The following is a 13,956-nucleotide window of genomic DNA, read 5'->3' on the forward strand; positions in this document are numbered from 1 at the left end:
ATCAGCAAGCTCCCAGTGCATGCCAAGCTCCCCATCCATGCTAAGCACCCAGTGCATGCCGAGCACCTAGTATCTATCGAGCAATCAACACATGCTGAGTAGCCAATACATGTCAAGCAACCTTTACATGTCGAGCACACAGAAGACGCCAAGCTCCAACAAAAACCGAGCCCCCTTCAATGACTGAGCACCTCGGCCAACACCACATCCTTTAGTGACCGAGCACCACTGTTTGGTGACCGAGTCCACAACACTTAGCCAAATACCTCCAACATGCAAGACTGCTAAAAACCCTAGGATGCTCCTGCATCATACACCCTAGGTTTGAAAAGATGTTCTCAGTAGTTGAAAGAACATCTTCTGGGATTCAACACATAAATCCTAGATTGGTTCCTCACATACATATCCTCCAAGTCCACAACTTGCACACTCTTTCCCTTGTTCTTCTTCCGCTTCTTCACATCCATCCCAGGTGTGCTACAGGTCTGCTTTCCATGCTGATCTCCAACCTTCTCAGTATCTTTCAACTCAACTCGGCTACCAATACTCAGATTCCTCCTATCGAGCTCTTCATTCTGCAAAGGAATCAGGGAATGCTTCCTGCCACCTTTCACAATAGTAAACACATTCTTGACACAATCATGCACAACCTTGCAATCATACTGCCAAGGTCTACCAAGCAACACATGGCAACTGTGCATGTCCACAATGTCACACAACATTTGATCCTTATACTGCCCAATTTGGAAATCAACAAGGCATTGCTCTCTCACTTCTAAAGCATGCTCCCATTGCAACTAGCCAATCCTATAATGATAAGGATGTCTCACTCTCTTCAAACCAAGTTTCTGAACCATCTCCTTAGCAACAAGGTTATTAGTACTACCACCATCCACTACCAAAGAAATATTCAACATACCAACCTCATCGTGAATATTGAATCTTAAACCATTAATGTACCGAGCGACCTTCTCCTTTGACAATTCTCTATGCCTAGACCGAATAGTCAACTTGTAGAACTCGGTATAATCTCACAGCCATATCCTTCTGTTTCAAATTTTGCAATCTCTTAAACATCTCAAGTTCATAATCAGCAGGAATGAACTTAGCCTTCAACTTAGTCACCATCAATCTCTATCTAGTGATCTTCATGTCATCTTCCTCCTCTTTGTCTGTTTGCAGTTCTTTCCACCAAAGAGCAACATCTCCCTTCAATTTAGTCTATGCCAACTTCACTTTGAGCGGATCTCCAATATCCTCAAGCTCAAAGTAGTCTTCCAATTCACCAATCCAATCAATCAGGTCTTCAAGAGTCAAAGTACCTAAGAAATTAGAAACCTCCATCTTATGCTTCAGCCTCAGCTGAGATCCAGGTCTAGCGAATTGACCAGCCCTAGTTCCAATAGGTCTCTCCATACGATCAGTTTTGTCTTCACCACTGGATCTAGCAATTTCAAAGTCTTCATCAACTTCCTCATAATCATCTTCAGTACCCACATGCCTAGGAACACCATCTAAAGCACTCACAATTTCAGCAATCATGTCACCCTTCATCAGTGCCATTTCAGATCTGAATTCTTCTCTAATATTCTCTGAGATCCTTTCTTCCACAACATCACTAAGATCATCAATTGCCCTAAGATCCAATCTTCTTGGAGGCATCTTCCAAGATTTTCGTAAACCCTCTGCAATAGATCCACAAATCTAGAAGATCAGTCAACTCCACTAGATCAACCTTCACCCAAGACCTGTTGCAAAGTGCCTTAGTTTCGGCGATTTGTCTACACACTTAGGAACACCTACGCTCTTATACCACCTGATGTAGCGAGAATTTGAGGGTACCCCTGTTGGAGGTAATTTGGATCCCTGCAAATAACCACATAGTGGAAACACAACAAAAAAGCAAGATTTGATATGAAATCACAACTCTTTATTCATAAACAATTGATTACATGCAATATGCTTGGCTATAAGGTCTTTCGGGTTAGGGCCAAATACAACAGCAAATACAAAATAGTTCTGCAAGATCCCACAAGATCCAACTGACAAACACTAATTCCAGCTAGTCGAAATCCACACTTTGGTAAAAACCTCCAAGGAAATCTTAACTTGTGCTCACAAGCCCGCCAAACAATCTCCTAGTTTTCAAGCTACTGCTAGTAGCTCTTCAAAGTTTGCATTCTCTTCTCCAAGATGGATGACAATTACTTAAAGACTCCAAAAGACCCCCTACTTATACCCAACTAAGCCACAAGTTGGCCCAATTCATTACAAATTAAATTAAAACCCCTTACATTAAATATACGTTGAGCCACAAGTCAGCTAAAATACAAATTAAATACCCAAAGTTGGATCACAGACAACTCGACACCAACAGGAACGAAGACCAAACCTAGTGTCAAGTAAACCAAGCCGAGCATTAGCAAACTCCCAAGCATGTTGAGCTCCTAGTGTGTGCCGAGTTCCCAGTGCATGCCGAGCACAATATTTGCCAAGCAGTCAACACATGCCGAGCAGCCAATACATGTCGAGCAACTAGTACATGCTGAGCACACAGAAGATGTCGAGCCCCCCCTTCAACGACCGAGCACCTTGGCCAACACTACATCCTTCGATAAGTAGGAGATGATTTCCACAGCTAGTCAAATTGTGATGTGAATATCAGGATTTAACTGTGTGATTTTGAGTCAAACTCGATGACCCATGTTTCATGAGTAGTGATTCAACATGAATCCATCTCTCATGAGAATAAATGGAACACTTAGCACTCATTGGATCTAGGTGATGCACTACATCCTTCACTGACCAAGCACCACTGTTTGGTGACCGAGTCCACAGCACTTAAATACCTCTAACATGCAGGATTGCTAAAAACCTTAGGATGCTCCTGCATCACATAGGGATTTGAAACACTCCTTAGCTCTAAAATTGATTTTTGTACATTTTGGGTAAGTTTTGAGCTAGGATCAAGTCTATGTTAAGAAGATATTAAAGATTTAAATTTGAAAATTTCCTTAAAAGTTCTCTAATATGGATTTCAAGGCTTCAAATAATGTTTTAAGGCCTTCAGGAAAATTGAGTAAGTAAAAAAATTTAAGCACTTGGAGCACTTTGAGATCTTCAGTTCCAAGAAAATTTAAAAACCTAAGCTCAATCAAGTGTTCGGATGAAAAGTTATGGCTTCTGGAAGATGGGTATTTTTCAATGAGTTGCAAATATTGAAATTTTTCTGTAGGCATTGAGAAGGTATTTATCAATGTAACCCCAGTACTGGGGTATGTTGGGACGGGGGGATGCCAGGATGAGTTCCTAGGACGGGGAGAAAATTGGCCTCATTTTCGGGACGACAAGGGGACGGCCAGGGGAAGATGGGGCAGGGAAGCGTTTTGTATAATATGCATATAGAACTTGAAATGCTTGTTATGAAATGATGTTTTAGTAGAACATACCAAATTAAAACACTTGAACATATCAAAATCGCAACATGAACTAGAACAATTGAACATTCAAGATAGTAACATATTACATACCCAATAGTAACATTCAAAAAATAATTCAAATAGAAATCCAAGTACCCATTCCAGCGGAAGCATGGTTGTGGAATGGTGGAGGTGGGGGTACTTGGGTGCGCAAGTACCCGGTGCGGGGATGTCTTGGGGACGGGTACTTCGAGGTTGTCAATATCTTGTAGGCAACGGTCTGCCTAGAATTAAAGCAGGAGATATGGCAGCCACACCCAAAGTGGCATAATTGGAAAAGTTCTGTCATAGGGTTATGGTTGGGAATCATGACTTGACCGGAAAATCATGCTTATCCTAGAATCTCAACACTTCATGCAAAACGAAAAAATCCCTAAGCACTAGGAAAATCTCTACCAGATCCTTGAGGCTAGGAAACCATGTTTTACAACTCTATTTTTGTAACTTAGACTGGACAGAACAAACAAAATTTGTAAATAAATTCCAGATTGGAGTATACTGTATATTACCTCTTCATTTTAGACATCCCACCCAAGTTTGAGTACATGAATACAAAAAAACATGGAATGAGGTCCAGCTGTCTTATATTTAACTCTTATATTTAGCTCAAGCAGAGCAACATTCAGCTCAGATGGAGAAATCTGAGTGACCCTAGAGTCTAGACTCTAGAAGAACTCGTGTGCTAGAAGGGCAAGCTTCCCCAGGCTCCTGTTTGCAGTGCTTGGAAGGGGCGACTGGCACACAAAGACAGCACAGTAGGGGACGTAGTAAACTGAGATCCAATGCAATTGTTTCATGTAGCGCAAAACCATTAGTCATGCACATCTGCACATCAGGAAATGCCAAAAGTTGGATAATCTCTAGGATCATTTCTGGCAAGACTTATAGTGTTAGGGTTTGTTAAAGAGGAACTGGAAGAGTCATTTGAATTGGTATCCTTGCTGCAATTGTAATTTTTGTCTTATGTCTGTTTTAACGTCTACATACTAGATTTGACATGAACCAAATTTGATTCATTCAAAGAGATGTTTATGACTCGCGACTATTGACTAACATAAAGCTTAATTTAGTTATATAAGTAATTATGTAATTAATATATGTAGCTAGGTTGGATTAGATGGCATCTATGTTATGCATATGGTGTATGCACATGTAAACATATGTATTTGTATATGCATATTGTTGATGTGTGTTTTATGACTCACCGAACAGTAGAACAAAATACCGAAATATCTTATCCTCTCTTGAATAAAGTCTTGTGTATGCTAAGATTGCTAGAAGATCATACAATGACTTCAAGGTTCCTTTAATGCCAGGTCTTGACTGTGGATAAGATCGGTGGTTGATGTGATTTGCTGATGATCACAAGGGGCCTTACGTGTTTATTCATATTCATTTCAAGCCATACTGGATGTGGGAGCTATCTTAAGGTTTTGCAATGAAGTGCTTTTTTTGGATTTTTCGCAGAATATGCAGAAATTAAATAGGATGGGGTTCAAGAATTCTATTCTAATCCTAAGGGTAGTGATAACAACAAATAGTATTCTAGTGGACAAATTCCTCAATTTACTGAATTCCGCTTCGCCAAGTTATACTACAACTAAGCGTGAACCAGTGCAATCTTCAAGGGTTATGCCAAAGATTTTCATATCACTGCATACACACCATCATAAAGAACAATGTATATAAATGATAGAAGTTGAGCATATGCATGAAAGGGGTTCAGGCTAACTTTACACAACGAATTAGAATCACTAAAACGTCAAAAGTATGAACCAAAGGAATTCATCAATACACCATCATATTCTCCATTGTAATCACCACACATTGACTATGCTAAACTTAATCTACTTGAAGAAATTTTAGGAGAACAAGCAAGAACTAAGATACGTCAAGTATTCACCAAACTCCAATGAAGACTTTATTATCTCAGTAACTCATAGCAACAATCTCATAAAAATCTCCCCTTTACAAATGAGAAATGAGGCCTTTATATAGGTCCTCGATTACAACGGGTGGCCTGGATGATCACAATAATCGATGGCCAAGATCTTGCCACATCAACCCTAATTAGGGTTAGGGCAATGGAAAGGAATCTACATTAATGCCACAAGGAATCCACTACTATAGTGGGTAATAAATGCCCACTATGCATGCTCATGTAAGAAGGAGTGGAGTGTAATAAATGATCCTTATGCACACCCACTATGCATTTAATGCATCTATCCTTGATTCTTTCGCTTGAAAGATCGAAATCGATCTAATACTGTTTCCAACTCCTCTGTACTGATGCTTGGTGTAGATTCTTGCTTGAATTCCAGAACTGCAATTGCTCTTTCTGCTTTTCCCAAGCTTTCATCCCAATCTGGTATCAAGTCCTTAGTAGTGTGCATTGTATTTGAGAAGATGGAGAAGTTCTCAAAATCATCTCTTCCATATACATTTAGCTGAAAGAATTCCTCTAACTTGACTTTCAGATTATCAGTTGTCGTTTCTTCTTCCAACAATCTCTGTGATAACAAAGATGCAACCGCATTTGATATTCCTTGCTTGATGTTATCAATAATCTTCTTCCATCGACTAGATTCCCTGGCAAAGCTCTCAAACATTTCCTTAGCCATGATCACTGCACTGTACCATCGAATAAAATCATAGACATCCCCCTCGCTGATAACTCGACCATCAATTAATTCTTGCTTTGGGGTATCCATTAGACTCTGAATGTCGGCAATCACCTCTTCTTGGTAAATATGCTCATCCACCCATGATTCCTCCATGCACTGGATCCTAGAGATTGCAGCCAATGCCCTATTGTGCACTTGCACTAACTCTTCTGCATGTTTGAAGGCTACCTCCTGAATTCTTTCGATCCAAATCTTTGCACCCTGAGCAATCCGCTTGATTCTGTCAATATCACCTACCACTTCACTGGAAACATCTGTTGGAGGGACAAATGATGGACCTTCCTCTCTTATTGGATGAGGCAAGTTATTGATGTACTGACATAAGGCCCGAATTTCTCTTTTCTGCTTTTCATACCTTTCTTCTACTTTCTTCAACCTATCCTTCAAAGCCTGTGTGGAGTCATCAAATTCTTCTAATATTTGCTCTCGGGAGGCCCGACCAAGATTTACTTCTGTAACATGGTATTCATCTGGAGCAATCTGATTTTTCCCTTTGTCAACTGTGGGAGTCGCAATCTGTAAGATTCTGGATCCCGATTATCCTCTGATGAATTTAGTATATCTTTTTGCTTTCCCTTGTTCGTCTGATCGGTCCAAAATTTCCTGTAATTCAATTGCTGGATCAACCTCCCTTTGTTGACGCAAATGAATTCGTTGCCTCAACCATTCTGGAATGGGTATACTTTGGTCCCCTGGAATTACCAATTGTTCTTTCCTTTGGACTGCACGAACATCAATCTCCTCTTCACCTCCTGGACTATCCATCGTAACCTCAGGAACTATGGCCTCAGTACTTGGAAGATGTATTGCTACTCCTGGAGTTTCTTCCTCTAGTGGGCCATCTCCATCATTAATCATTTCTCGCTCTAAGATCGTAGCAAGACTTTCTTCCGTAGCAATATCTTGATCTCTCCCTCTTTCTTGCATGGATTTTTCATAAGCATTTATACTCAACCTATCATGAGTTGGCCTATCCAAATTCTCTTCTTGCTCGAATCTCCTTATACTTGTCCCTACATCCTGCCTTTCAAAAGTTTCTATCTCTTGGACACTTGGAGTTCGACTCGGAGAAGAGGGAGCATCTCCATGTTTCTGCTTTTTATTTTGAGGTTCTCGGATGACTTCCTCAATCCTAGGGCACTTTTCTCGAGGTACCTCCTTCCCTTTCTTGGTTCCTACATCTTCGGATAGAGTTCCCCTTTCTTCAATAGTCCCTTTAGATATTTGTCTTGATCTTTCATCCCTAAGTGGTCTATGGCCAAGCAACCTATATGTGAATCCATTTGCTGGTGCGACTAATTTTTTAAGCTTACGCTCGATCCACCACTTTGTAAAATCTAAGACTGGTTCTGAAAGGGCTTCAAGATCTGTAATTTCTTTCTTCTTCCAATCAAATGGTTGAGCTATCATTTCTGGATTGAATCCTTTTCGCATCACGTTTGGGTCCTCCTCCATTTGATCAGGAACCTTGAATATGTTGCATGTTCTAATAATGTTCAGTGGTAGTCTTGAATGCAATCTTTTTCTAATCTCGTTCTCATCTGCTGCATTTGCCCAAAAGTCTTCAAGGTGAACTTTGTGTTGGTACTTTGATCCTCCTACTAATGAGATCTTGTTGTAAGGATCAAAATCATTCCTCTTTGGATAAAGCGGAAGGCGGAAGAAGTGGAGCTCATCTGATGATTTCTCTGCAGCTTTTAGACATGGGCATACTTCAGTTTTCCCTTCTCCCATGGAGATTGGAAACTGCAATCCCAACTTCTTCTTCCCTTTCTGAATCTTGTCATAGGTTGTAAGTTGTCGAGTAAGCTCTAACAAGACCATCTTGTCCGTTGGATACCTGGGAAGTTTGTATGGTTCTGTGGAGAATCCTTGAACTCGGATATATGAAAAGGTAGGAAACTGAATGAACCAAGCGCCATATTCCTCGACCAATTTCATTGCACCTATTGACATTCTTATATGTGGCCTCTTTTGTAGTGTTCTTACTATTCGCATGGAAAATATATCATTAACTTTCATGTAATCCTCCTTTGAATACAAATGCAACTGCGGGTAACATTCATGGACTTTGAGGTGTTGGTTTCCGCTTCCAATTGGTCCTTTGCATTGTAGTCCATCATAATTTGTCCTCCGTGCTAGCATGTAGATGACATAGGAGCTCATGTAAAATTTCCTTGTATGTTCTAGATTCATCAACTGTTCATTTAGGTTATCACTTATAAGCCTAGCCCAATCTAGTCTGTCGCCTTCCTCCATTACTTGCTCAACAAAATACCACATCCAAGATTCAAACCTATAAGAATAAGGCATGCCAAATATGCGACTCAACATCATGACCATATCACTATATTCCTTCTGCAAGTCAAGCCATACTATTTCTTTAGGAATCTTGGAATGATGCGGTCTATTCTTTTTCAACCATTTTTTGTTGATTATTTCTTCACAAAAATTGATTTCAGATGTATAGATTCTCAGTGCTTGCTCTTGTGTTTTTGTGACCATCCTTGGATTTGAAGGAATTCCAAATGCTTCAGAAATGGATGCCGAAGAAAAATCTGCCAGAATATTTCGTTCAGAATCTCAGATGGTTCTATCTCTAGGACTGTAGTGCTTAGTACATTCCACGATCAATTCTGGATGCTGAAAAGGAGGGAAAGCAGCTGCAGCAAAAATTCCACTTCTCACAATTCTTGTGGCTAGGTGTGTCGGTTGATGGTCATTGTATCCGAGCATTCTACGGTTGAAATCTTTCAAATCAAGGCCGCCGAGGCTTGTATCTCCGATTTTTGCCCACTTTGACACAATTTTGGATTCAGGATAGAATCCTCTCCTTTCATTCTTTATCAGTTGTCCTCGCGTTTCTCCTGTTCCCTTGGGCTCTGCCATTTTCCTTTCCGCAAAGAGAATTCCTCTTTGATGGGATTCAAAATCTTCTATCGTGAATTCTTAGAAAATTCCTCAACAATTTCAGAAAATTTCTCAAAAATCTGTTCCCTTAAACTCCTCAAATCTTACTCCTATTCTTGATTTGCTCTTCAAATTTCTGTGTGAGCTTGAATGAATGAGAGGGTTTCTTATATAAATCGTCCTTCAAAAAAGATGCCTTTAAAGCTGTAGACTAAAATTACGCAGTTGCTTTACTTAACCATTAAGGTTTCCATTTTTTGTGCCACTTGTCACTTTTTGCTGTTTGATTCAAAAAGTTGCTATTTTTTATGCTCTTAGCTTCATGATGAAGCTAAGTACTCTTCTATTTTGATTTTTTTTTAGTTTTATTAATTAAATATCAATTTAAAAAAAAATCAATATTCAATTAACTTCCATTTTTAAATGAAAAAAAATCAAATTCTTTTGCAACTTTTTCTCCATTTTTATTTTTTTGGATTATTATTCAAAAGAAATCAAATTAAATATTAGTAAAACTAATATTTAATTTTTTAAATGTAAATATTAGTAAAACTAATATTTAATTTTTTAAATGTAAATCCAAAAAACTTTTTCTGAAGGAAAAATTATTTTTTCGCTTTTCTCCTCTGAATCCAATTTTCACTTCATAAGAAATTTCACTCTCTTGCTTTAAAGTTTGGATTTTTCCTCAAAATTTTCAATATTCCGGCTTTTTATTGGATGTCTATTGCTTCAATGATAATATTTCTCTGCCACAGCTGCATTCCGTAGTCCAAAGCGATCTTTTCCATGATTTGCGGGTCGGGCTTTTGAAGGAGTGGAGGATTTTATTCTTTCCCCGACTTCCTTGGATTTGCATTTTTTCAAATTGTGGAATTGGCTTTTTGATGGAGTGAAGGAATTTTCTCTCATCACAATCTTCCTTCATTCCCTGGAAACTGCGACCCACGAAAAGCGGGATTTCTAAACTGGTAGATTTTTCTCTGCATGAAATTTCCTTCACTCCTTGAAAACAATTATTTTCTTGAGTGTAGATTTCGATTCTCTCAGCATAGAAATCCTCTTGAGGAGATCTCGCCTCTTACTGACTGCTTTTGGGATTGCTTGAAGAACTTCACCTATTTTGGCTGACCACGTTTTGCAGGCAAGTTGGTGCTGAGATCTCCCCTTGAAACTTTCATCTTCTTGTTGGAATGAGATGTGGGTTTCGCAAGTCCATCATTGCTCATTCCATCTTCCGAATTAACCCTGAAAATATGTACTCTCAGCTTAATAACGATATTACTATTGCCCTTGTCTACCCTCTCAAAATGCAAATGTCCCCGTTGTGGAGATTGTTTCCAACGCAAAATTGCTTCCATCATGCACCATAAGAACCTAAGTGGTTGGTGTCACTCCAGTTGTACCACACTTTCCATTCCTCATTGCCAGAATTCACAAGGGTCACCACCCGCGTTGCTTTTGGTAATTTCGGATGCTCTTCAATACCTTTGGGCAATTTAAGCCAACAATTTCTGCCGACATGAGATGGAAACATTTTTACTAAACAGAAGGGTTTAGTCAATGTAAAGGAATAAGCAACCTGGATGGGCTTGTTACGGGCTTCACAACTCTCTCGTTCTCCTGTGGGCTTTGGACCCCTCTTTAGTGGTGGGACAAAATCAAGGGTGTGCCTCACTATCCTATGCATATTTAGTTTTCTCAATTATGGAAATCTCGTTCCTCCTTCCTTGCAACATGAACCATACAAAAATAAAATATTCTACCATTCTCCCGTTCAATTCTATGATGAGTGCAAATCTACAATAATGCAGGAATTAGAAACAAAATTTTACAATCCCTAAATTTGTGCTTGAAATCTGTTGGAGTGGAATTTTCAAGGAATGAAGGATTCATGCCAATATTCCTCCATTTCTTCAGACTTGCGCCTTATGAATTTGACTCTTTCGGGATCTTGAAGGAATGAGGGATTTCGTTTTTTCCTTGACTTCCTTGGATTTGCGCTCCACGATTTTCGCGTCAGGATTTTCAAGGAATGAGGGATTTTTCCTTGATCACAATATTTCTTCATTTCCTGAAAACTGCGACCCATGAAAAGCGGGATTTTTCTGAAGTGGGAGATTTTATGCACTTTACAGAATAAGGAAACAGCTGGCAAAAATAGAAAGGGGCCCCAGGCTTGGGCGATGATGTGACTATTGGTCACAACACATATGTCAGACTATACGTATTTGTATATATTTCATTGTTTATGGTTTATCAGTTTTTTTAATTTTAAATCCAAGTATTGGAAAATCCCATTTACCCTTTCAGTTTTCTCTGTCACTGCTGTGTAAATGGAATGCTACTATGCTTTAAATTGGTAATGAGTTATTGTAGTACAAAAGAAAGTTGAAATGCATTCTTTGTTATTTTCTCTGAAGCTGAAAGGAGAAGAGATACTTCTTTTCTAGCTAACTACAAGAGGAAGCACACAGGAGTACTTATTTATAGTAAATCCACCTTTTTTGTTTAGGCTCTATACAATATTAGATTTTAATTGAAATGGACATTCAGACAAAGTAGCATAGTTAAAAAGTCATGTACTGCATTTTGGGTTAACCTGCAGCTTCATCTGAGGATAGCATATTCCATTGAGATATGACATGAAACACAGTTTATATGGTGATCTTCTGCTCTCATTTCATGCAAATTGTTCAAACATTCTCTTGCCTCTGCAAGATGTACTAGTTTCCCACTGAATTCTCTTTTGAAGGTTGAGGCTGCAATTATTCTGAGAGGGTTTTGATTGAGGTCAATTGCACTGAACTTTTGGCTTTAATGTTGAATAGCAAATATTTTAAACTTACAAATCCAGAATCGTTAGTTGTCTAATTGACATCATTGACCGTACTCTAATCACTTGGCCCCAGAATTTTATGGTTTGTAGCCATCAGTGGCCTGGTTATTTTGAGTAAGGAGTACTCTCCTTTTGATATTTTTGTATATCACTGTGTTTTAAAAATTGGAAGTAGTCAATCTCTTTCCATTGTCGTTATTGTGCGTTGGTGTACTTATTCATATATATTTAAAGAAATTCGGCCTCTTTTTTTGTTTACATAAAGTGAATAATATAGCTGAGAAATATTATGTCTTAGCCATAGTTTCTATATGTTGCCAACTTGAAAGCAACGCCTCTGTAAAATTCTTAAGCATAACTAGAAAGTTTATGTTAGATTATAATTTCATCCTTCTGCTTTTGTTTACATTTCTAATAGACTTGGACTGTTTCTTGAAGGAAGTCCTTTTGCAGGGACATTTTTATTTTCATTTCCATGATTTCATTTTCAAGAAATATTTATGGTGATTATATATCCTTGTTCCATATTCAGATTGAGCTGGATCCTGTGCGCCACTTTGTTGCAGACATATCTTGCCTGAGCAAATTGATGGATGTGCGCTTAATGGTCACGACAGAAAAGTATTTGACAGATCTTAGTGTGAGTATCAAATACCGATAATGATTAGAGAGTTTCTTGCATTTTTAGTTGACAAACTTGCAATTGGCTTCTGATGATGATGGGCTGCAACTGAGTCTCTGTACATTTAAATTAAAGGAAGAAGATAGAGAATCTATTGAAGGAATAGTGAAATCTGCATGTGTTGAAGAGAGTGCAAAAGGAGGATTGCACTGGTCCCTTGGAGACTCGGTGAGAAACAGGTTTAAGGTCAAAGAAACAATGAAACTCAATGTTACTACCATTGTTGGGAAAACATGGAACATAAAATTTAAGCATGCAAATAGAGGAGAATTTAAAGCTTCCTCTGGTAGAGTGTCAAACGAAGTAACTTTAAAGATGAAAACCATAAACACATATTTGAGGGTAAGTTCTGCAAAGGAATTTATGCAACTAGTGCACGTTTACTGCTATCATGTTTATTTAATTGGAAATTATACTACTTACTCTCAAGGTGAAATGCAGAATCAGAGGCAACGGGAGGAAGATGACATAATGAATATGATGGAAGATCTCTTGAAATGGATTTGGATTGAAGGCTTGGAGGAATTAAATTTTGTGCACAAAGAGTAGAATTGAGGAATACATTTAGGGGAAGTTCGAGACAATCAAGACCAAACACGAAGGACTGCTTAATTAAATTGAGTCAAATGTTGGTTTCTACGGGAATATATAATCAAGGCCAAACAATCGAGACATCTTTTTTTAACATGCCAATATTGTTTTCGAGTCAAGTCTTGGATGGAAGGGAATATGCTTCTACCAGTTTAGAGTTTAGAACATTCACAATGTTTGTTGGCAGATTTTGAATTATTAATGAAGTGGGTGAGCATCTGGGTTAGACACTAATTCTGGGTCAGTATGATCACAGCTAGTTGATATTTATTTAGTAAAAGAACATAATAGTGGAATTGATATATGCAGATTAGACTGATAGCAAAGGTCTCTGTTTTCCAAAGACGAGCAATGTTATATGCTTTTGTCAGCATTTGGAGATGTGGAAAGAAATGTTACTTTTTTTATAACCATTAACCCGTCAGTAAATATTCTTTCACACATTCATTTTTCTTGTTGCTCTAGAAATGGAGGATATAGACATTTACAGAAGCACATACATTTCTGACACGAGGCTGTAAATGGTCATTTCTTAAACTGGTCAGATAAAAGAACTGAGAGGTTAAATTCATTGTGTATATTAGATTGGTTATCTTGCCTCTGAAGAGCAATTTTGTGGTAAAACAAGAGACGCAAAGCGTCAAAGTTCCTGCCATAGTGTATAATGCATTTAGAATTGAAATCAAGTGAAATTAATATATTAATCTTAGTAGTTAATATATTTTACTTCAAAATTAAACAGTAATCTTAAAATTTTGTAGAAGTTTATAG

At 38.3% G+C, this 13,956-nt stretch overlaps 1 protein-coding gene across 4 annotated transcripts in view; it reads left to right on the forward strand.

The window, feature by feature from the left end:
• Positions 1 to 13,628, forward strand: part of LOC149536330 (uncharacterized) — a 32,156-nt gene extending 18,528 nt beyond the window's left edge. For all 4 annotated transcript variants that reach the window (XM_089803811.1, XM_089803813.1, XM_089803810.1 and 1 more), the window contains exons 5-7: positions 12,445 to 12,552; positions 12,670 to 12,936; positions 13,036 to 13,628. In XM_089803811.1, the coding sequence (XP_089659937.1) occupies positions 12,445 to 12,552; positions 12,670 to 12,936; positions 13,036 to 13,143 (483 nt within the window). In that variant the 3' untranslated portion in view covers positions 13,144 to 13,628. The remainder of the gene's footprint in view (positions 1 to 12,444; positions 12,553 to 12,669; positions 12,937 to 13,035) is intronic.
• The last annotated feature ends 328 nt before the right edge of the window (positions 13,629 to 13,956 follow it).

Source organism: Cupressus sempervirens, chromosome 10, assembly GCF_028749045.1.
Source record: "Cupressus sempervirens isolate cs-2001-9-10 chromosome 10, ASM2874904v1, whole genome shotgun sequence".
NCBI lineage: Eukaryota > Viridiplantae > Streptophyta > Pinopsida > Cupressales > Cupressaceae > Cupressus > Cupressus sempervirens.